At 37.9% G+C, this 22,247-nt stretch overlaps 1 protein-coding gene across 1 annotated transcript in view; it reads right to left on the bottom strand.

Moving 5' to 3' along the window:
• INTS12 (integrator complex subunit 12) overlaps positions 1-22,247 on the bottom strand; it is a 28,777-nt gene that overhangs the window by 1,072 nt on the left and 5,458 nt on the right. The window contains exons 2-6 of the mRNA XM_004594280.3: positions 18,544-18,708; positions 14,540-14,692; positions 13,042-13,229; positions 11,544-11,703; positions 5,325-5,471 (exon numbers count right to left, since the gene is read on the bottom strand). Of these exons, the coding sequence (XP_004594337.2) occupies positions 5,325-5,471; positions 11,544-11,703; positions 13,042-13,229; positions 14,540-14,692; positions 18,544-18,708 (813 nt within the window). The remainder of the gene's footprint in view (positions 1-5,324; positions 5,472-11,543; positions 11,704-13,041; positions 13,230-14,539; positions 14,693-18,543; positions 18,709-22,247) is intronic.

Genomic DNA, 22,247 nt, shown 5'->3' with positions numbered 1-22,247 from the left:
TTCATTTCAAAAATCAATTTCATTCTTGAGGTGGACACTGGACCTGGTGGTTATGATGGTGGTTAATATGCTCACTTGCCACGTTGGAGTACGTTAGTTTGAAACCCACCTCTGATTTCTGGTTCCAGTTTCCTGCTTATACAGACTCTAGGAGGCAGTGGTTATATTGTAAGCAATCTTGGTTCCTGTCAGCCATGTGGGAGACCAGCAGTGAGTTCCCAGCAAATGGCCCTGGCATGGCTCAATCTCTACAGTAGTAGCTATCTGAGGAATAAACCAGCAAATGGGAATGCGTGGTCTTTCACTGTCTTTTTGTTTCTCTGTCTCTCAGATAAATAAATAAAATCAATTCTAGTCTTAATGGGCAAAAATGTTCACATCCATAATATCCAGAATATGTCTGAGCTTGAGAGATTCACTTAATATTATTTATTTGAATGCATAATGAAAATAGAATGGCCATATATAAATTCTAAACATGTCTTTTCAACAAACATTGCTCCCAAATTTTAATAGTTCAACCATATCCAGACATGCAAAGTTAACTAGTTAGTAGTATGTAAGGTTTAATGATTTTAGTTTAGCTTCATAATTTATCTATTTTTTTGTTTTTTTTTCTATTAAAAAGATATTAATATTTTTATTGGAAAGGTAGATTTTACAGAGAGAAGGGGAGACAGAGAGATTTTTCATATACTGGTTCACCCCTGCAAATAGCCACAAAGGCCATTACTGAGCCAATCCAAAGCCAGGAGTCAGGATCGAGGAACCTCATCTGGGTGTCCCATGTGGGTATCCGGTCCCAAGGCTTTGGGCCATCCCCCACTGCTTTCCCAGGCCACAAGCAGGAAGCTGCATGGGAAGTGGAACAGTTAGTTGATACCCATCAGTGCCCATATAGGATCCCGGCATTTGCAAGGCAAGGATTTTGCCAGTAGGCCATCATGCCAGGCCTAAAATTTGTCTTGTTACCACTGAAACTACCACCTAAGAGATTCCTGCTTTCATACAAAGGGCTTTATTAGCTGCCTCACAGAATTCTGAGTATGTCCGACTCACTCCTATATGTACTTTATTGTTAAAATTTATTGAAGAGTGACAGGAGGACAGAGACATCAAGAGATCAACCTAAATCTCCTGTTTGGTTGGCAGGGCCCAGGCACTTGTGCTGCCTTCTGCTGCCTGCCCAAACATGTTAGCGGAAAGCAGGATTGGGAGTGGAGCGGCTAGGACACTCCAATATGGCATGCAAGCGGCTGCCTAACCCACTGTAACACAATGCTGGCCCTAGACATTTCCTCTGGTTTATAACTCTTCCATTTCTTTGGTGAACAACTTAAAAGTGGCAAATCAAGTGTAGAGTAAAAGCAGTGCCATTACATAAACACTCCTATTCACATGAGAAATTGTGCACTTTCACTTTACAAGAAAACTATTTTGTTCAAATTAATTTTCAATTGAATTTCTTATTGTTACTCCAACTTCATATTTTTAAGACTTGCAAAACTGTTAAGATTACACTTAGGGAAAAGGTAAAAACTAACACTTTCTTTTTAAAATGATTATCATGTTTGAAATATATTTAGTTATATTTTAGGACTGAACCTTTTTTTTTTTAAAAGCATTTATTATCTGACAGACACAGGGAGGAGATGGAAAGAGACAAGGAGAAAAGGAAACAGAGATAAGGATGGAGACAGAGATCCTTCCTCTACTAGTACATTCTTCAAATGACTGCTATAGCCAGGGCTGGGTGAGCATGAAGCCCAGAGCCAGGAACTCCATCTAGGTTTTCCATACAAAAGGCAGGGCATAAGTATTTGGGTCAGGGACAGTAGCAGGATGCCGGACTGAACAATGAAGACTAGTGTTGTGGCTGGCATACAGGGTAAAGCCACTTCCTGCGACACTCACGTCACAAATGAGTGCTGGTCTTTGATATGGCCGCTCCACTTCCAATCCAGCTCCCAGCTAATGGATGGGAAAGTCAGCAGCAGATAGCCCAAGTATGGAGGCCCTTGCCACCTATGTGGTAGACTGGGATAAAGCTGCTGGCTTCTGGCTTTGGCCTGTACCAGCCCTGGCCACTGTAGGCATCTGGAGAGTGAACCAGTGGGTGGAATATCTATCTTTCTCTCTGCAACAATTTCAAATAAAAAACAAATAAATAAATCTCAAAAAAAAAAAAAGCAAGCAAGCAAAATAGCCAGGACTTGAAGTATTAAAAGTGGTGGCTTACCTGCTGTGCCATCTCAGTTTCCTAGAAACGAACTTTAAAATAGGTGATACACAAAAAAACTATGAACTCTACAGGCAGATTAGCATAAAGGGAAAATGACGGATACATACAGCAAGCATCTTTACTCCTGAGTATTAGCGGGATTCCCATTATTATTTTTAATGATAATTTTTTTTTCTTTTCCCTCATTTGTTACATCATGATACATTTATATATTAGAAAGTCGAGCTTGTACTACTGAAATAAATAGCTATGCCATTGTAATAACGTGGAGACAAATGGTCAGAGCAGGATACCAGGAGGGAGGAGGGAAAGTGAAAGGGAGATGACCCCCAATGCATGTAAATCAGTATTGAGGAAAAAAAAAAATCTTTTTGGAAAAAAAAGAAGTAATAAAACATGTTTAGCAGCTTTCAATACTATCTGCACATAAGTGTTTTAAACAAATCTGAAAAGCAATAAAAACAGCTTTGAAATCATAATTTTATAAGACACAGAGTCCAGATTCTTGTTTATATACTCTAAAAGATATTTTTGTTTTCTTTCAGAAACATGACAACTATCTCATGAGACTATTCAGATAAAGAAAATTTTACATAAATCAATAATTCCTAAGGGAACACATACAAGTAATAAAAAGTCAAAAAAGCAAAGGACACAGGTGTAGCAAACTTAACTTTCAGCTATTAAAGATTTTTTTTTGTTTCCTTTAATATTTAACATAAAACTGCCTGCCGATATGTCTAAATAATCTTCCAACAAATTTTACAAAAGAAACCCTATCAGAAATAATTAAAAAGACCAACACTTAGGAAGCACAAACCGGAGAGCAAGTTACATGGGTTTGGCATTTGGTATTAATGACCTGCTATTGTTGTTCAATAAAATGAGATGATTTATAAAACTATCAGGACACATAGCAATAGATTAAGACAAATAACTGAAATCCAGTGTTTTATCCATACTAACTGTTTTACTATGGAAGATAAAATGATAAATTTACATTTATTTTATTTGAAGCACAAGGTGGTGAAGGGGAAATTTAGCGAGATAGGAAGAGATCTTTTGTCACTGATCCAGTCCGCAGCTGCGTGCAGTCAGTAAGAAGCCAGGCTAAAGCTAGCAGTCTGAACACGATTTAGTTCTCCAAACAGACAGTAAGGACTCAACCACCCGGGTCTACATCTGCTGCCTCCCAGGGTAAAAATTAAGCAGCATGCTGGAATAGAAACCAGGAACGCTGCTATGGGATGCGAGTTTCCCTAGTGACACATGGAGGTTTTCCAAGAGCACCACATGCTGGCTTCTCAATTATTCCACCTATAAAGAATTTCTTGTTATTATTCTAATCAGAAAAGCCATTTTACTTTTTCTGTATGTGAATGAGAAAAGGACTGGCACAGCAACACGGTAGGCTAACCTCCCACCCTGTGGCACTGCCAACTCATCTAGGTGCCGGTTTCTGTCCCCGACGCCAATCCATCTGGTGCTCTGGTCTGGGAAAGCAGCAGAGGAAGGCTCAGGTGTGGGAGCCTGCAGCCACAGGGGAGCCCTGGGAGAGGCTCCTGGCTCACACCATCAGCTCAGCGGAGGACTGGCCACTGCAGCCACTTGGGAAGTGAGACAGTGAGTGAAAGGTTGTTTTTTCCTTTCTCTTCTCTGTAAAATCTTTCTAATAAAAGTAAATAATTCTTCATGAAAAAAATTTTTATAGTAAAAATTTATTCACTTTTATTCTGAAAATACCAAAATCTCTTAAGCAGCACAGAGAAGACAGTCAAAGTTGTCTTTTACTTCCCATGAAATGATTTCATGTTGGATTTCCTTTGTAGTAACAGGTCAATATAAAAATATATAAAATATATAAAAATATATCAAAGATTGTAGAAAAGGCAACTCTAAAATTACTTTCATAAAATCAGAATTTCTAATTCACCATATTTCTATATGATAAATCAATAACATACCTTTACATGAATTCTTTTCCAGCAAATTACAAAATGATCTTCAAATATAATTATCAGTATTTTTCTGGAGTACTTTATATTCACAGTGATTTTTAAAAAAAGATGTATTTATTTATTTTTTAAATATTTATTTTTATTGGAAAGGCAGAAATACAGAGAGGAGGAGAGACAGAGAGGAAGATCTTCCATCCGATGATTCACTACCAAGGGGGCCACAAGGGCCAGAGCTGAACTGATCCGAAGCCAGGAGCCAGGAGCTTCCTGTGGCTCTCCCATGCAGGTACAGGGTCCCGTCTTTGGACCATCCTCAACTACTTTCACAGGCCACAAGCAGGGAGCTAAATGGGAAGCAGGGCTGGCAGGATTAGAACCGGCACCCACATGGGATCCTGGTGCATTCAAGGCAAGGACTTTAGTTTCTAGGCTTCTGCACTGGGCCCATTTTTTTTAATCTCACCAAGACTCTTAACCTTGCATATGGCTATTGAGGCAAAGTAATATAAGTATTTTCTAAGGTTAATATTTGAGGATTGGGGATATATTTTTCTTTTATCTTTAGTACTATACTTAAATTTAGCTTTTTATTGAATAAATTCATTGATAATAAATTATCAAGATATAATAATGTACTATGATTACAAGGATGCAGATGTAAACCCAGGAATAAGAAATACTACTTTCCCTCAATTCCAGGAAATATTTAGGATAAGAAGTAGGAATTAGGAAAGTTCATGACTGTAAAAGAAAAAAAAAAATAAGATGCAAGAAAACTTCAAGAGCCAACAAGTAGTGGGGAAGGAGACTCCAGGGCCTGTCAACTGAAGCCATTTAAGGAGCAAAACTGCTGCCGCTGCAGGCAGAGCGCTCTAGAACCAAATTCTAGACTGCAGTTAAGTATTGAACCACACGATCTATGACAAGGAACACAAATGGTTCCTATGACAAACAAAAGCAGAAATAATAGAGATCAATAATTCATACCATAAGCGCCTTCTTCCTAATAGTAACACAGTGTTAATTTTTACTCTAGTTCATTCAGCATCTAGTTGTTCAGATTTTTCAATCAGCAAGCATTGTTTAATCACCTAAATCAAACTAAGGTGAAAACGGATGTGTACCTTGACTTCCGTCCTCTTGAATGCCTGGAAAGTTGTCTCCTGCTTGAGTTTAGTTTCTGGTTTCTTGACCAGCGGGTCTTTGGCAGCGGGAGCCACAGCAACAACCGCCGGAGCTGGCTTCTGTGGGGGCTTCTGAGTTTTCTGAGCCTGCAAAAATCAGCAGATTAAATTAGTTACAAAAATCTTAACTGAATATATGAAGAAGAGAGTAAATACTGTAGAACTCAATGTTGAATTGAAATACAGTTGAATGCTTAAAAATACTGTAAAGACATTGATAATACGGACTGTACACAAATTACTTTTATCATTTTAATGAATTTATAGATCCAGTTCATTTTTGATCAGTAAGAAGAGTATTAAGTTTCAGAAACCATGCATATTAGAGTTGGTTAAATACCACCTTAACAAGACGCATCAAGCCATTTTTTAAAAAAAGAAAAATACAAACTGAAGAGCAACCAGCCTTGAGTAGCTGTGAGGACTGGTTCTAAGGCCCCTGATCAGACAGAAAACTATGTGGATACTCAAGTTCCTTGTATCAAATCGTGTAGTATCTGCATATAACCTATGCATATCTTTGTATTTTAATTCATGTCTAGATTACTTACAATTCAACATCAAAGCTACACACATACTTATTAAATTGAATTGTTAGGGAGTAATGGAAAAAGTCAAAATGTTTAGTACAGCTGCAATTTTTTTAAAACACATTTTTGGGTCCAGTGCAACAGCCTAGTGGTTAAATCCTTGTCTTGCAACCGCCCGGATCCCATACGGGTTCCAGTTTGTATCCCAGCTGTATCCTATCCATCTCTCTATTTATTGCCTGGGAAAGCAGTCTAGGATGTCCCAAAGCCTTGGACCCTACACCCACATGGGAGACCTGCAGAAGCTCCTGGCTCCAGATTGGCTTAGTTCCACCATTGCAGCCACTTGGGAGTGACCAGTGGACAGAAAATCTTTCTCTGTGTATCTCCTTCTCTGTATATCTAGTTTTCCAATAAAAATAAATTAAAAAAAATTTTTTATATGTAGTTGTCAAATCCAGATATTGCATCTACAGATATGGAGGGCTGATAATACTGGCTACTAAAAAAAAGTTCACAGCAAACCAAATTAAAAGATAATGTATATTTCTCATGGATGTTTTAAGTGCACATATATATAACCGATTGGCTTTATTCATCATGAAATTCTTTTATTTCATATTATGTTTGACATAGGACTTCAAATTTTCTTCTCGGGAATCAGGCACATTCATAAGTATCTGAGGTATCTAGCTTGAATTAAAATGTATGAGAGATCATGTAAATAGTTCATCATGAAGAGAAAAGATAAAAAAATTACTGTTACATGATGATTTGTTTCCAGTTTTTTCCCCTATACTGCAACAGGCACACTGAATCCTAGGAGAAAGTTCATCAACACAAACACGCACACTCCCAAAGAAGGTCGTCTACTCTTCTTTTAGATGCATCCTCAATTTTTTACTGATTTCTGCAACTAGAGATTTTACTCAACTCTCTTGTAAAATGTAATGGTTTTGTTTTTTAATCTTCCAGGCCGATAATCTAGGCAAACTGTATGATGCATGTATTTCAGAGCACGGTTTTCTGAGTCAAATGAATTAGGATTAAAATGAGTTCAGTGACTTTCCTAGCTATGTTACCTCTGGAAAAGGATATAAATTTCTAAAAGCCTCATTCCTTTTATCTGCAAAATCATGATAAGACAATCTGTTCAAAGGCGCATTATAAAGGTGCTTTGTGATTATGTTAGAGTGTAGCATAGTGTCAGCACAGGTTGAACACTGACAGCAGTACTGTCTATTCATCACCATTACTTTCAAAGGATAATCAGACTCATTCCAGAGAACTCTGTGCCGGAAAGGGACAGGTGCTCCCAGTCAGCTTTCCGCATTTGCTGATAATCCTCATAAATCTATATGATTTTATACAAGGAGTTTATTAAACATATGTCTCCATTTCTGGAATTCTGACTTTGACTTATTTTATCATTGCTGTATACTCTTTTTATTATTTGTTTTACTACATAATTTCAGTTCTTAAATATCAATTCATACCAATTTTTATGTTATAATTTCCATATCTAATTATATCAACCTTCAAACATCACTTACAAAGCAACACTCAGGTCACGAATACTATTAAGGTTGTTGAAGATTACCTCTAGTAAATATTTCTTAACAGTAGCAAAAGAGGAGCATTATAACTCACTACTGCAGGGATGGGGAAATTTAATTTCTACCAGGGCAACTGTGATGTTTAGATCATCATTTGTGGGCAATACGAAATTATCAACCCAAACATTAGCCTGGACCACTGTGTTGGCATAACAAGCTAATTCTGCGTTTGCACTGCGGGCATCCCACTTCCGCACCAGGCTGTATACAGGCTGCTCTGCTTCCAACCTAGCTCCGTGCCGATGGCCTGGGAAAGCAGAGAACGGCTGTGGGTATCCATGTGGGAGAGACCTGCAAGAGGCTCCTAGCTCCCAGGTTTAGATCCGCTCAGCAAAGAATGAACTTTTGGGGAATGAACCAGCAGATGGAAAATCTCTTGTCTTTCCTTCTCTGGAACTCTGATTTTCAAGTAAATAAATCAAACAAAACAAAATGAAACAGAAAAGCAAAATTATTGGCCTGTTACAGTTACTGAGCTCTGAGTTCCTCCTTCAGCTGTGGCAGGCTTTATATGGTTCCTGGTAATACCTTGTTGTGAAAATGAAGCCCTCGCAATAAACTATACATACATATGACTACACAGTCGAGGCTTTCAGTAGGAGACTGCCTTCCACCCCTATTTATCATTCCAGAAGTTAGACTCTGAAGGCCCCCTTAAGTGACTTGCTTTCACAGATGAAGATTCATCACCATGAAATTCCAGAAAGGCCTTCTGCCTGGTTCATGTCTAGAGCTTCTCTTACCACCTGTATTCACCTAGTCATCTTAGAAGCCGCATAATACTCAGATTCCTTTGTCCTCTTCTGATAACGCTAATTTAGTGAACTAAGATAGGCTCACTGTGTCGTTGTTCAACACAGACTCTAATTCGCTCTGGGTCATTACTTCACATACTGCAGGATGTTCATAATTCCCCTCTTAGGGCAGCAACTACCAATATGGCAGTGACAAGCAAAAACACTGCTTTCTAAATGCTGCCAAGTAAGTGTTATCTTACTCTCAGATTGAGAACCCCTGCAGTCAGCAGTACAAGTCTCTTACTCTGTGCTAGAATGCACTCCATTATTAAGAAGAGAGGAAATTACACCACTGAAGAATGATCTTGGAAGCTGTCAACACTGTCACAGCATTCTCAGCTAAGTCTGTCTACAATAGTGCAGTGTAAGGGAAGAGGGTTATCAGATGCTATTCATATCTATGAGATACCTTGGGACAATAAATGATTCATATATGGGGCTCTCAGCAGAAGCAATTATAAGAATGACCACATTTATATCTCCTTTGTCTCATTAAGCTTTTTTTTTTAAGATAAATTTATTTTACCAGAAAGGCAGATCAAATTTACAGGGAGAAGCAGAGACAGTGAGAAAGATTGTCCAACTGATGGTTCACTCAAGTTGGCTGTAAAGGCTGGAGCTGAGCCAATCTGAAACCAGGAGCAAGATGTTTCCGCCAAGTCTCCCAGGAGACACATGGTTGCCAAGGGTTTGGATCGTCCTCTATCGGCTTCCCAGGCCACGAACAGGGAGCTGGAAGAGGAAGTGGAGCAGCCAGGACACAAGCCAGCATCCATATGGGATTCAGGCAGTTGCAAGGTGAAAATTTAACCACTGAGCCATCATGCTTGGCCCCTCATTAAACTTTGTTTATTGGATCCTGTTCCTTAGGTTTACTCATGATTTTGACATTTCCCATATCCTATATTCAGTAATATTTTAGTCATGTTCTAATATTAGCCATGGTTCCTCATTAATTCAGACACACAAACTGGACTGTTGATTTCTAGTATTAATCTATATTTCCCTCCAAACCACTTACGCTGCAAAGAGAACAGCAGAATGCTGAGTATATCTCGTTCTGAGCTCTGCTCAGTTACATCAATGAATGAGACAGGGTCTTACTGAAAATCAATTAAACACTTAATTTGTAAAGCAGGTAAAGAATAAATAGCATGGCAGATGAAAAGAAGCTGAGAAGCAGAGCATGTGGAGCTGAAAGCTTACCTCAAGTTCAGGGAACACTACACTGTCGGTCGGCTTGACCAGAGCATGTAAGCAAAGAGGCAACAAAGGCCACAAAGGTAGACTATGGTCAAAAAACAGAGGGTTCATACATGCAGCCTAAGGAGTAGTACCTTATTATATAATTAACTAAGAGTCTTTAGACATTTCTAGGCACATAAAAGCAGATAAACACTGTGAAATAATACGTTACCATTATAATGAACAAAGTAAACTGAAGGGAAGCAAAGAACTGTTTGTGGACTACTGCAACAGATAAGTAGTGATGGAGTTGGAGGAACGTGTCAATAAGGAAGAAATGAACAAGCTTAGGTGATGTACAAGAGGTGGCATTAATAAATTTTTGAAGAGCTATGGAATTAACAGTGGTATGAACAAGCATGTTCTTTAAGGCAGTTGCTTAGCCTAGAGGTTAAGGAACTGGTTAATACGCTTGTATTCCACATCAGGGTGCCTGGGTTCAGTGCTTGCCCGTGTTCCTGACTGCAGCTTCCTGCCAACACACATCCTGTGGGAAGCAGTGACGGCTCAGCTGCGACTTGGATCAGGTTTTCAGCTCCTGGCGTTGGACCACCCCAGCCTTGCAGATGAGGGCACTGGAGAAGTGAGCCAACGGCACGGGAGCATTCTGTCTGGCTTTGTCTTTCCCTGCCTCCCTCACTTCTTCGCTCTGCCTCTCCAAGAAATTAACTGGAAAACAAAATAAAGTTCTCTAGCTCAAGCAGTTACAGAGAAAACTGAATTAGGGAGAGAACAATTTTAGATTTAGAAGGTTAAACATCATTGACCTATACATCTAGTCAGGTGTACAACCTTAACAAAAGGATCAGAACCAGAACCACAGAACTTATACTAAGTAAAAAACAAAACAAATCCAAACCAGGAGAAATAAGCTTGTCAGTTGAAAAAGCTACAGTAATACAGTTACTAACTCCTAGTAGCTTCTTATTAATATTCAGAAATGTACTATATTACTCTTCTAAAACATTTTAGAGTTAGATTTAAAAATAAACTAAATATAAAAACACACTGAGCAATACACTGTCACAGAAATCTGTTACACAAAAGTATACATGCTATTGAGATTTCACTACACTTCACAGGAACACATACAGATATTTACTTTTCTGATTTAACTATTAAAGTAAGTGGATAACTTGAAGGTTTAAGTAAGGATTTGTGGCTTTGAAAGCACATATCTGGTCAGACAATTTTATGCAGTAATTCATTCAACTGACAGACACAGAACTCTCCTTTCATGGGAATCCTTGGCATAGGTATAGGAAGAAAGACTGGGAGAGTGCAAAGAAGTCACTGAATTAGATGGGACTTCTTAATTTCTTTTAAAATTATTCAGTAAAACAAATGCAAATACATTTCAGTATGATATTAAGGGCTGCTTTGTTAGTGAATGATAAAAAAGAAAGTATATCAAGCAAGGAAAAGCTGAGGAACAGAGAAATACAGAGCTGCACATCCACACAGTGCTCCTGTAAACGACTAGCAAGGCAGGTGGTTTCAGCTCATGGGCAGACATGCGCTGTACTTCCTGACTGGTCTCAGCAAAGACTAGAGCTTGGTATCTCACCACTCCCCACAGTGCTTTACAGCATCCTAAGATGTCTATAAAAACAATGACATCCTACTAACGAACACTCATATTTTCTGAATCTCTAATCCTTTTTGCATATCTATATTAAAATAGGTAAAAAGTTGAACAGAGAAAAAGGCACACAATGTTATGCCCTCTGGGTACAGACACATAAATCCCTCATGTATAGCACACAGAAGTTTTCAAAAGTTCCACAGAAATGCATGTTATCTTTCATTCGATTTTCCATGAACTTATGGAAGTTTACACACAAACATTTAAATAATAAGTTTATATTATTAATAATATGAATATGATAAGTATTTAGATTTTTATTTTGAAAGTACATACCAGCAAAAGAGCAAGAGACTGTTCAAACCTGAGAATAACCGGACTCTTACCATTCTTTTCATCTGTCTTGTACATCGGGCACAGTACCACACCAGGCGAGGGTCATTCACTTCCTTGTCTGTCACCTGCGGTTTATGGCAGTCTTGGTGGTATAGATTGTGGCACTCCTGACATTCAACCAACTGATTACCAGACGCCACTGTCATCTGCCTAAAAAGAACAAGCCACTGAACATTACAATGTCCTGAACCCAATAACTGCGTCATTTCAGCACTGCTCTAATGAACAAGGAGAAAACCAAACAGCAAAATAACAAATGCAAACATGCAGCCTGCACGAGTGCTTCAGTTCTTTTAAAGCTTATAGTCAACGATCAATAAACATACAGGATGCCCCAAATACACTGGCTCTTAGCCAAGAGGCTGAGACGCGATGGGGGATTTCCCAAATAAAAATCAGCATATTCTGTTTTTTTTCTTTGTAATAGTTTCTCTCTTCAAGAAGATAATTTGACTAGTTCTCCAACCTTCTCAAGTATATTTTCTCTGTAGCTCTAGTTAATTCCTTAATATTAGTTAGCTACACATTGCTCTAGCTTCTTCAACATGAGCAACTTAAAACTGGGCACTAAACATAACTACAGCCTAGCATATTGCTGTGAAGCTAGGTGGCTGATGAATGTTTACTGAATGGACCAAAGAAGTCCACACTGCATCGGTACAACAATCACCCCAGTCTGGAGTTATCATTGTAAGTCTTCTGATAGAGCACTGCATGTGCCTACTAGTTCTCTTCCTATTATTATTTTGAACATCCGATTATTTATAAATTTCAAAGTAGATACAGGTTTATGAAAACAGAAGCATATCAACTCGTTCTTTATGTCACAAAACCAGAATTTAACATTTTTATTATGAACACATCATCAAAGATGATGATCTTTTTTTGTTGTTGTCATTGCTGCTGTACTATTTAAGGGATTTAAACAACTAAAAATGTAGCCCTTAGCATCAGGGGCTTGAAGGCTAATTACTTTTGTACATGTATTTTTCACTAAGTAGAATTACTTTTATAATGCTGCATTTTTTCTATTTTGTTTATAACATTTCTACTATCCTTAGAAAAAAACTTTGAGTGTTTTTAGAAATGATATATACCAATGCATTTTTAGTAGTGTTATCAGTAATTGAAAAAGAAAAAACCAAGTCTTTAAAAAAAAAGTGTCTGTTGAACATGGTCTGTTTGAGTAAAGAATAATGAACAATCACTATCCCTCTAAACCCAAGAATGAAAAAATTGTTACTACACTGGCGGGAAGACAAAACATTTGAAAACTTTTAAGATGCTAAACTGTCTTTTGAGTAGTTCATGAGGCACAATCTACTTATATATTCTTGATCCTCCAATAATAAACACAACTCAGAAAATGTCCAGAATTGTTCCGACTTTGGAGGGATGGGGTGGGAGAGTTGTTTGCTCTTTGGAAACAAACAAAAGAATGTATGTTCAGGTGTGACTTCACTTTCTAACTCCCCTCCTGTGCCTTACCTACAGACAACACAGGCCAAGCCCATCTCCATAGCGAAATCATCGGCACTGGTCTCCTCAAAGCTGGAGAGGTCAGCCATGGCCAAGTCCTTGCTGGTTTGCACAGTAATGGGAGAGGACCGTGACTCCGGCTTTTCCACTCGTGGCTTCTTGGGAATATCAGCACCTTCAGGGGTATCCGGTTTCATCTATAAAATGTGTTCAATCAGAAAATGCTAATAAAACAATAAACCTTCAATCACAGAGAGGTAAAATGTAGAGTTTGCAATGACCAGTTCTGCTTTACAGCTATTTTCAGATAGTTAGTGACAGATGTACACATAAAAGACGGTAGAATTAGAATTAAGAAGCTCAAGCGATTACAGTGGGTCAATTATTTTCCTGTTAAGATGCTTTGAACTGAGAAACCACAGTAATAAGGTTAATTTTAATTATAAATTATAGACTCATAATATTTAAAATATATTGAAAAAAGTAAGTTATAAGCTATCTACTAGTCATCTAGAGTTAACACTTCATCATATCTGCTTCAATATTAATTCTGGCTCCTTTTGAATATACATATATTATATAAACCTGTTAAATGTGTGGGGAGGGTAGTCCTGACAACAGTTGCAGATTTTGGAGTACTCATTTGTTTTTGCATGAGAATATAAATATTTAAACCCATTTTAGACACATATTTGGCAATGCCCAATTATGCTGAAGATTTAGATATCCCATGACATACACCTGAAAGTATACTTTCTGCAAAAAAAGTCAATGTGTTTGCAAAGAGCTATGTACACATACAGCAGCTTATACAAGCTCCTTCATAACAGAAAAGGGAGAAGCAGCCTATTTGCTCACTGCAGGGGAATGTAAAATTGGTTTATTCATAAAATGACTATTATTTGTTAAGTAACAGAAGTACTAAATCTATATTCATCACTCTAGACAATTTTCCAAAGCACTTTTTGAAAACAGAAAATTACCAAAGGATATGAGTACATACTACACAGCCCTTATGTGAATTCAAAAGAAGCAAAATTACATATATTGCTTATTAATAGATACTACTTAGCAAAAGTATGAAAATATAAGAAATCATACATCACACCTACAGGGGAAAGATTATTAAAGATATGCTGAAATACATTTTTGAATTAATTGTTACAATCTTAATTACTATTTACAGGAATGATCCAAAATAGACAACAGAAGAATCATCCATGACCTGTTAGGGCACAGGCCGCTGTCTAACACATTCATGTTTACTCATTTACATCTGTACACTTTCCATCTGTTCTTCTCAACAACTGTTCCATCTGGAATCTGAGTTATGGATTAGTTTACACTTCATTTTTCAAAAGGTAAACAAGTACGAAATACATCTATTTGACTATTATGTATCTACGCCCACTTTCATATAAAAGGAGGCATTAAGCATTGTTTCTTGTTTTGTAAAATAAATGAATAACTCTTTTATTATTCAAATAGATTAAGACAAAAATCTTACTTTATCAGCAGGTCTCTTTTCGGCTTCCTTCTTCACCTTTTCGGCTGGGAGGACCTTACCATTATTATTGCCTGAAGGAAGACTGGAGGATGGTTTGGGCTCTTGCTTAACAGAAACAGTTTTTGTGCTTGCAATTTTGGGTGGCTCCACATCCTAAAAAGGGAACATAAAAAGACAGTCATAATTAGATATTTAGATTTTTAACACATAAAAAATAATTCAAAAATCGAAGTAATTTTCATATAAATATTATCACTAACAATATTGTTTTAAGCAGTTTGAGAAATAATTATTGGGAAATAGTTGTATACAAAGTAAACATATTTAAACTGTAAAAATTGCTAAGTTTTGACATTTGTGTAAATCATGACGCTATCACTGTGATCAATATAACATATTACAATATTTCTTTGCGATCCCTTTCCAGCACTGTCGTACAGTATATATGCTTCATCCTTAGGTAACCAGTGGCTTTCTTTAGTGACAGACTAAGTTGCCTTTTTCAGAAATAATTGGACCCATATAGTGTGTATTCATTTATGCCTGGCCATTTTTACTCAGCATATTATGCCTGTAGTTGGGTGAACAAATAGTTCATTTCTTCTTAATGGTAATAGTCATGCATGGACATTGGGGTTGTCTGTGCTTAGAAGCTATTGCAAATAAATCTGTTATACACATTCATGTGAAAGTCATTGTATGGACATGTGTTTTTTTTCTTTAGACTAAATATCTAGGAGTAAAATGGGTCACCTGGTTGGTGTGTGCTTAAGTGTTTAAGAAACAGTCAAACTGCATTCCAAAGTATCTATACCATTTTTCATTTCCACATAGGAATATATGTGTTATAGCTCCTTCCCATTCAAGCTAATTATCAACCTTTTTGAGTTTAGATATCATAATAAATATACAGCAATATCTCTTTGTAATTTTCATTTATATTTCCTAACAGTTAATGATGCTAAGCATTTGTTCAAAAAATGTTCCCACTTAAAAAAATTAGGTTTATTTTGTTAGCTGAATCCTCATAGATACTAGGCACGAGATCCATTATATTCAAATATTTTCTTGCAGTCTATGGATTGTCTTTTATTCCTGCTTAAGCTTCAGATTGTATTATATCATGTTTCTATTAATTTAGTAACCATTTATTGTTTTTAACTGTATGAAGAGTTGTTACATAGAATAATTCCTCAGAACTATCCCCAGCTCAGCCAAGTTAACCCAGATAGGAGATGCAGTTTATTTTCTGTGATAGTACATGAAAATACACACATCAAATTCATCAAATATTACACATCAACTTCAAAATAGTAGTTCCCTCTACTGAGGAGAGGAATGAAACAGTGCCTCAGGCGTACTGGTAGCAGGTGTGATTTCCTGTCGTGCTGATTCTGATTAGTAAACCGACGCCTGTAGCCCAAATCTGCCTGCCACCCGCATTCGGTAGAACACATCCACACTCATTCATTCATGTAGTATCAAGTTGAATTCATGCTACCAAGGTAGAAATAACTAGCTTCATCAGAAATCATCTGCACCACAAAACCTAAAACTCACTATTCGGTTATTATTATTATTATTTTTTAAGATATTGGAAAGTCAGATTTACAGAGAGAAGAAACAGAGAAAGATCTTCCTTCTGATGGTTCAATTCCCAAGTGGCTGCAATGGCTGGGGATGATCTGATTCTAAACCAGGAGCTTCTTCTGGGACTCCTACACGGATGCAGGTTCCTAAGGTCTTGGGCTATCCTCGACTGCTTTCCCAGGCCACAAGCAAGGAACTGGATGGGAAGTGGAGCAGCTGGACACAAACCAGTGCCCATATGGGATCCTGGTGCAAGGAAGGTGAGAATTTTAGCCACTAGGCTACTGCACTGGGTACAAAGACTTGGTTCTTTAAAGAAAGGTAATAGACTAAGGAAAGTAGTGGAAAAATATTAATGCATATTAAACTTAAAAAGTACATTATCTATGTACATAAAAATCAAGGACATAGTTTTGCCCTATTTGAAAACTATACGTAATTAAGCAAAGAAGTTGCTTAAGACTGGTTAGTTTAAATTACAACTTCATTATGTTATATTTCTTATTAATATAAGTTAGAAACAACCAATATTGATGTTAGAATTACATCTGGATGTTATATTGGGACTCTTAATTGACTGGGATGATACCCTACCAGCTCTAACTTCGGACCAGAAATGGTCTCCCCAAGAAACTGTTCAACCCATCTGGACAATAAGTAGCTGGACTCTATGCTTGGTATACGTTTGCAAGGAAAGAATCTTGATTGAATTTGAACTGTAATACTGCATCAAGGTGGAGGAATCCACCAGGGGGGAGGGGCGTGGGGAGGGGTGGGGGGGATTCCCAGAGCCTATGAAACTGTCACATAATGCAAAATAATTAATAATAAAAAAAAAAGAATTACATCTGGAAAGTTTTTTTTAAATGTTTACGAGCATATCACTGTCTATAGGTGATTGCAATGCAAATTAAAGCTGAGAAGACACTGGTTTTCTTCTCACTCAATTTATGATGGAAATGTTTGGATGAAAGTTAAAATTAAATGAACCTATGCATTTGAAATACTGATATTTCTTTAGAATGCACAAGAATGTAAATTCCAGTTAGAAACCTAGAGGCAGTAGGTTTTTAGAAAACAAATTTCCTTTGTGTAATCTCATAGGATTCTCCTATTTGGATTGTACCACCTTGAGCCCAAAGCAGAATGAAACTGGTAGTGTATTTTGTAGAACTGCATTAGTTTGATACACCTCAATGTTTTGACCCTACCAGAAGCAGAACAGGTAGAAAAAACTAAGGTCACCCACGTTTCGACTATTGAAAAGACATAAAAAGGCTTGAGAATATTAGAGCTAACGCTGAAAGAAGGCTGGGAAAAAACGCCAATGTTTACTTGGGAGCTAACTCTGGAACTCGACTGTCCTGAGCTTCACGTTCTACTTAGAGTTGAGCTGGTCACACAGTCACATCTTCCTCTCCTCAACTTTGTACCCAGGCCTACAGACCCAGGTGATCTGAAGTCACAGCAGCAGGACTTAGAGAATTTTAAAGAATACCTTAGCAAATATTAGAGAATATAAGTGTCATCATTTACTGCAAGTCTTTTATGTACCAGGTAGGTATTATTCTAGGTGATTTACACTATTTTAATTTTTACAACTCTACAAGTAGTCTTTATTATTACCATTGCACAATTAAAATACTCATAAACCACTCAGAAAGGTGCTTGGGACACAGTAAAATTTTCAAGATATATTATCCATCATCATCACACATTGTAACAAAGAAATGAACTTGGACTTAAAAACAGATTTGTCTGGTTCCAACTGTTTATTTGCAGAAAAAGCTGCCAATGGCTGCTCTGTTAAGACCAGTTTAGAGCTACAGAGTTCTCTGAGTTCCTCCACACCGCTTTTTCTCTTAAAATACTTACAATGTTTAGCTTAGCTTTTTAGTAATCTCTGTCCTTTTACTTTGTTAATTTTGACTTTTATTGTAGAAAGTAGTTAAAAATTATGGTTATATTTCACAGCTTCAAAAAATATGAATAAAAAACAAAAACCTGTGACCACAAAGAATGAGAATTCAAGTGGCAAACAAGTGGGTGTACATAAATATAAAGTAGTACAATAGAATACTACCAGCATCAAGCTAACTTTTCATTATGGCTGTATAATAGTTCACTGAAAACTTAAAGGAAGAAAAGAAAATTAAAACAATTTCTGGGGCTCGGCAGCGTGGCCTAGTGGCTAAGGTCCTCGCCTTGATCCCATATGGCCGCTGGTTCTAATCCCGGCAGCTCCACTTCCTCTCTCTCTCCTCCTCTCAGTATTTCTGACTTTGTAATAAAAAAAAAAAATTTCTGTGTGCCACAAGGGAAAATTATTTCTGTCAAGACTGCTTTGAGATGCTCTGTATGTTACTGTAATACCACAGGCATTATAAAACTAAGCTTTTCATCCACATAGGTACCTTTTGAGAGGGACGGTAACTTGCATCAACGCCCCGAGCCAAAGATTCATCAAGCAGCGCCTTTAGTTTCTCAGCAGAATCTTTACTCTTCGAATGTAAGAAACCTAGTGCTTTCAAAAAAATGGGATCAAGTTCCAAGCTCACAGTGGCAGCCATTGCAAACACCTGAAGGGCAGAAAGAGAGAAGTTACAGACAATACGCAACTATCAGTGACAAAATTGATCAAATATAGTTTTTTTGTTTATAATGTCATAAAATGTCATTAAATGTCATAAATGTCATAAATGTCATAAAATGTCAAAAGGCTATTTCAGATAAATGTAAAATTTTTCTTTAGTTTTGACTAGCATCATCCAGTTCTTCCTCCTTGAAACAGTGTCATCTTTGTATCCTCACCCGGGGCAAACCTTTGAATGCAGACAAGCTCCTCGCTGCCAGAGGCCCTTCCTGGCTGTTTCTAAGGTACACATACAGTTGCTGCATGTCTGATGTGTTTAGGTCAAGTTTATTGTACATAAAATTTCTCTTTCTTAAATCCCATTTCCAAAACAAAGAGTTAGTTTATGTGTGGGAGAGGAGGAGTGGGGGGCAACAGTAGGGTAATGGTCAAAGGGGGCATTAGATCAGTAGATAATAAGTTATAAAGGTCTTACAGCTTTTATCTCACGTTATCTTTTTCTACTTCTTTAGCTATCTGTCTCAATTTTGAAGGTGTCAAAGAAAATATCTTTATGATAACCTTATTACATGACATTTAGATTGTGATATTGCATGAATTAATCTATTTAAGAAAAGCAAGGTTTCTGAGAGGTGGCATCACATTCACTGAAAATACCTTACATAAATGAGTGTGCGTGTGCGTGCGCATGCGCGACAGGGACTTGTGCTCCATGTCCTAAGGAGCTTAAAAAGTTAAAGACAGATGAAGACAAACATCAAAGGCTCATGAAATTTTAAAACATTAAAAGTTTTGTTTTTAGTTAATACCAATGCTATCAGCTAGTTCCACTTCTGGCTGTCACTTTTTCAAATACTTCTCCAGGGAAAGAATTACTAAAATAAAACTGTATTCTTTGTGTCCAATCCTTTAACCAATCTATTATGGCTTGAAATTCTCTTTTATCCTGAAGGTTAGTATTATAATAATGCAACGCACATGCACTCCAACAGTTAAGGATCAGTGAGCACTTCCACAGTAATCTTAAATTTTCAGGTTTTTAATTCCATTAAAACTTGCTGTAGGCTGCTTTTTGGCATAAAAAGCACAGCCTGAAAATGAATTTTGCTTATTCCTCATCCACCTATTTTCTTCTTTATCCTTCTCCGAGGAAACACAGACACACACTTTTTTTTTAAAGTTCTTAAGAAAGTAGCTATTTGGTAACTTCAAAACTATTTTCTATCTATGTTTCACTAAAATATTCTTTAAATCATCCATACAAGGAGGCCAGAGACTAGCACTAGAATTAAAGAAGAAAGCACTGCGCTTCCATTATACCTCCCCTTAGGCACAGTCCACCACGGGTTGAGAAGGAAAAAAAAAAATTTTAAATTCTGATAAAATAAAATAGTAAGTCTTCATCTCCACGGTGTTGTCGAACTCGTAGCAGGGGGTATCAATGTGGTGCAAGAGTGTTAGATATCCATAGGCAGAAACAGAGAGAAGTATATCCCCGCACATGCAATACAAGGATGGTCTCCGAAGAGAGAGGTGAGCCCCTACATTGTTGGGAGACACCTCGATGGCGGTATGATGGACTTCTGAGGGTACTTGGAGGACACTTAGTGAAAGACTGGAGAGAACAATGGGGGGGGGGGAGAAACCCCAATGCCTATTAAACTGTGTCATAAAATAAAGAATAAAAAAAGAAAGAAGAAACCAAATCTCATGACAGTAAGAGTTTAACAAGAGTCCAATGTTTTTTGGCACAGTGCATTAAGCCTCCGCCAGTGACACTGGAATTTCCTTATCAAAATGTTGACTTCTGGCTGTTCTGCTTCCACTGCAGCTCCCTATTAACATGACTAGGAAAGTAGCAAAGTATGGCCCAATTTCTTAGGACCCTACCATCCCTGTGGGAGACCCAGATGGGTTCCAGGCTCCTTTCTTCAAGCTGGCTCCTCCCAGGCTGTTGCGGTCATTTCAGGAGAAAACTAGCAAATGGAAGTTGTCTCTCTCATTCAGTCTCTTCCCCCATTTCTAGGACTTTGCCTGCCTGCCTGCCTTCTTCCCCCTTTTTTTTTTCCTTCCTTCCTTCCTTCCTTCCTTCCTTCCTCCCTCCCTCCCTCCCTCCCTCCCTCCCTTTCTCTCTCTCTATTTTTAAGATTTATCTGCTTTTCTGAAAGGCAGAGTTACAGAGTGGGAGAAAGATGGAGACATTATCCATCTGCTGCCCTAGATGGCCGCCAACAGTCAGGACTAGTCCAGGATGAAGTGGAGACTGGAGCTTCTTCCAGGCCTCCTTTATGGGTGGCAGGTATCCAAGCACTTGGGCCATCATTTGCTGTTTTCCCAGGCCACCAGTGGGGAGCTGACTCAGAGCGGAGCAGCTGGATTTTGACCAGTGCTTATATGTAATGTCAGCATTGCAGGTGGTGGCTTTAAGGGCTATGCCACAACAATGGTCCAGACTTTTTCTGCCCCAAAAGTAAATCCTTTTTTTTTTTTAAGCAAGTTTAATGAAATTGAGAGTCATCCTCTCTCACTTATTAAAACTGTATTGCTACATACATCATCTCTACATAACTTTAGGTATAAAAAGATGATTTTAAAATATACTCATGAAACTGATAACCATAAGTACTAACATGACTTAAAAAACGGCGAACCTGTCACTTCTCCAGATTGTACAAGATGAACACAGTCTAATCCTTCTATTAGCCTAATTTATACAATGGGCAGAGTCATATACTTCTTCAAAACAATTTGTTCACCTAGAGAAATCCTTGTAACATGCTTAGGACACTTCAAAAAGATCATGGAAATTGGATTAAGAAGTTAAGTTTATTTTGGGGCAAATATTTTTGATGTTCATGCATGTGAGTGATCTTCAAAATGTGTATTATAACAAAACTATGAATAAATTTAAAAATATTTTCTTGAAGATTTTATTTTCATTTGAAAGGCAGATTTACAAAATGAAGGAAAGGCAGAGAGACAGAGACCTCCAACCACTGGTTCACTCTCCAAATGGCCACCGTGGCTGAGGGAGGGCTAATGTGAAGCCAGGAGCCAGGAGGATCTATGGGTCTCCCACATGGTGTAGGGGCCCAAGCACTTGGGCCATGCTCCAGTGCTTTTCTGGGCCATATGCAGGCAACTGGATGAGAAGTGGAGCAACCAGGACATGCTCTGGCATACATGGGATGTTGGCACTGCATGCTAAGGATTAGGTTGCTACCCCACCATACCAGCCCCTTAAAAAATATTTTTGTAGGGATCTGCATTGCTGTTCAGTGGGTAAAGCCACTTCCTGGGGCACCAGTATCCCAAATGCGTGCCTTCCATGTCTCGGCCGCTCCATCTCCTACCCAGCTCCCTGCTAACAGGGACAGCAGCAGGGAATGGCCCAAGTGTTTGGAACCATGCATCCCTGAGCGAGACAGAGAAGTGCCAGGTTCCTGACTTCAGATGGGTCCATCTCTACTGCTACTAGGTTTAAGGGAAATCCCAGGAGCCTATGGAACTGTATCATAAAATGAT

This window comes from Ochotona princeps, chromosome 7 (genome assembly GCF_030435755.1).
Source record: "Ochotona princeps isolate mOchPri1 chromosome 7, mOchPri1.hap1, whole genome shotgun sequence".
Classification (NCBI taxonomy): domain Eukaryota; kingdom Metazoa; phylum Chordata; class Mammalia; order Lagomorpha; family Ochotonidae; genus Ochotona; species Ochotona princeps.
The sequence above is the reverse complement of the archived record's forward strand: the minus strand, read 5'-3'. Positions and strand labels throughout refer to the sequence as shown.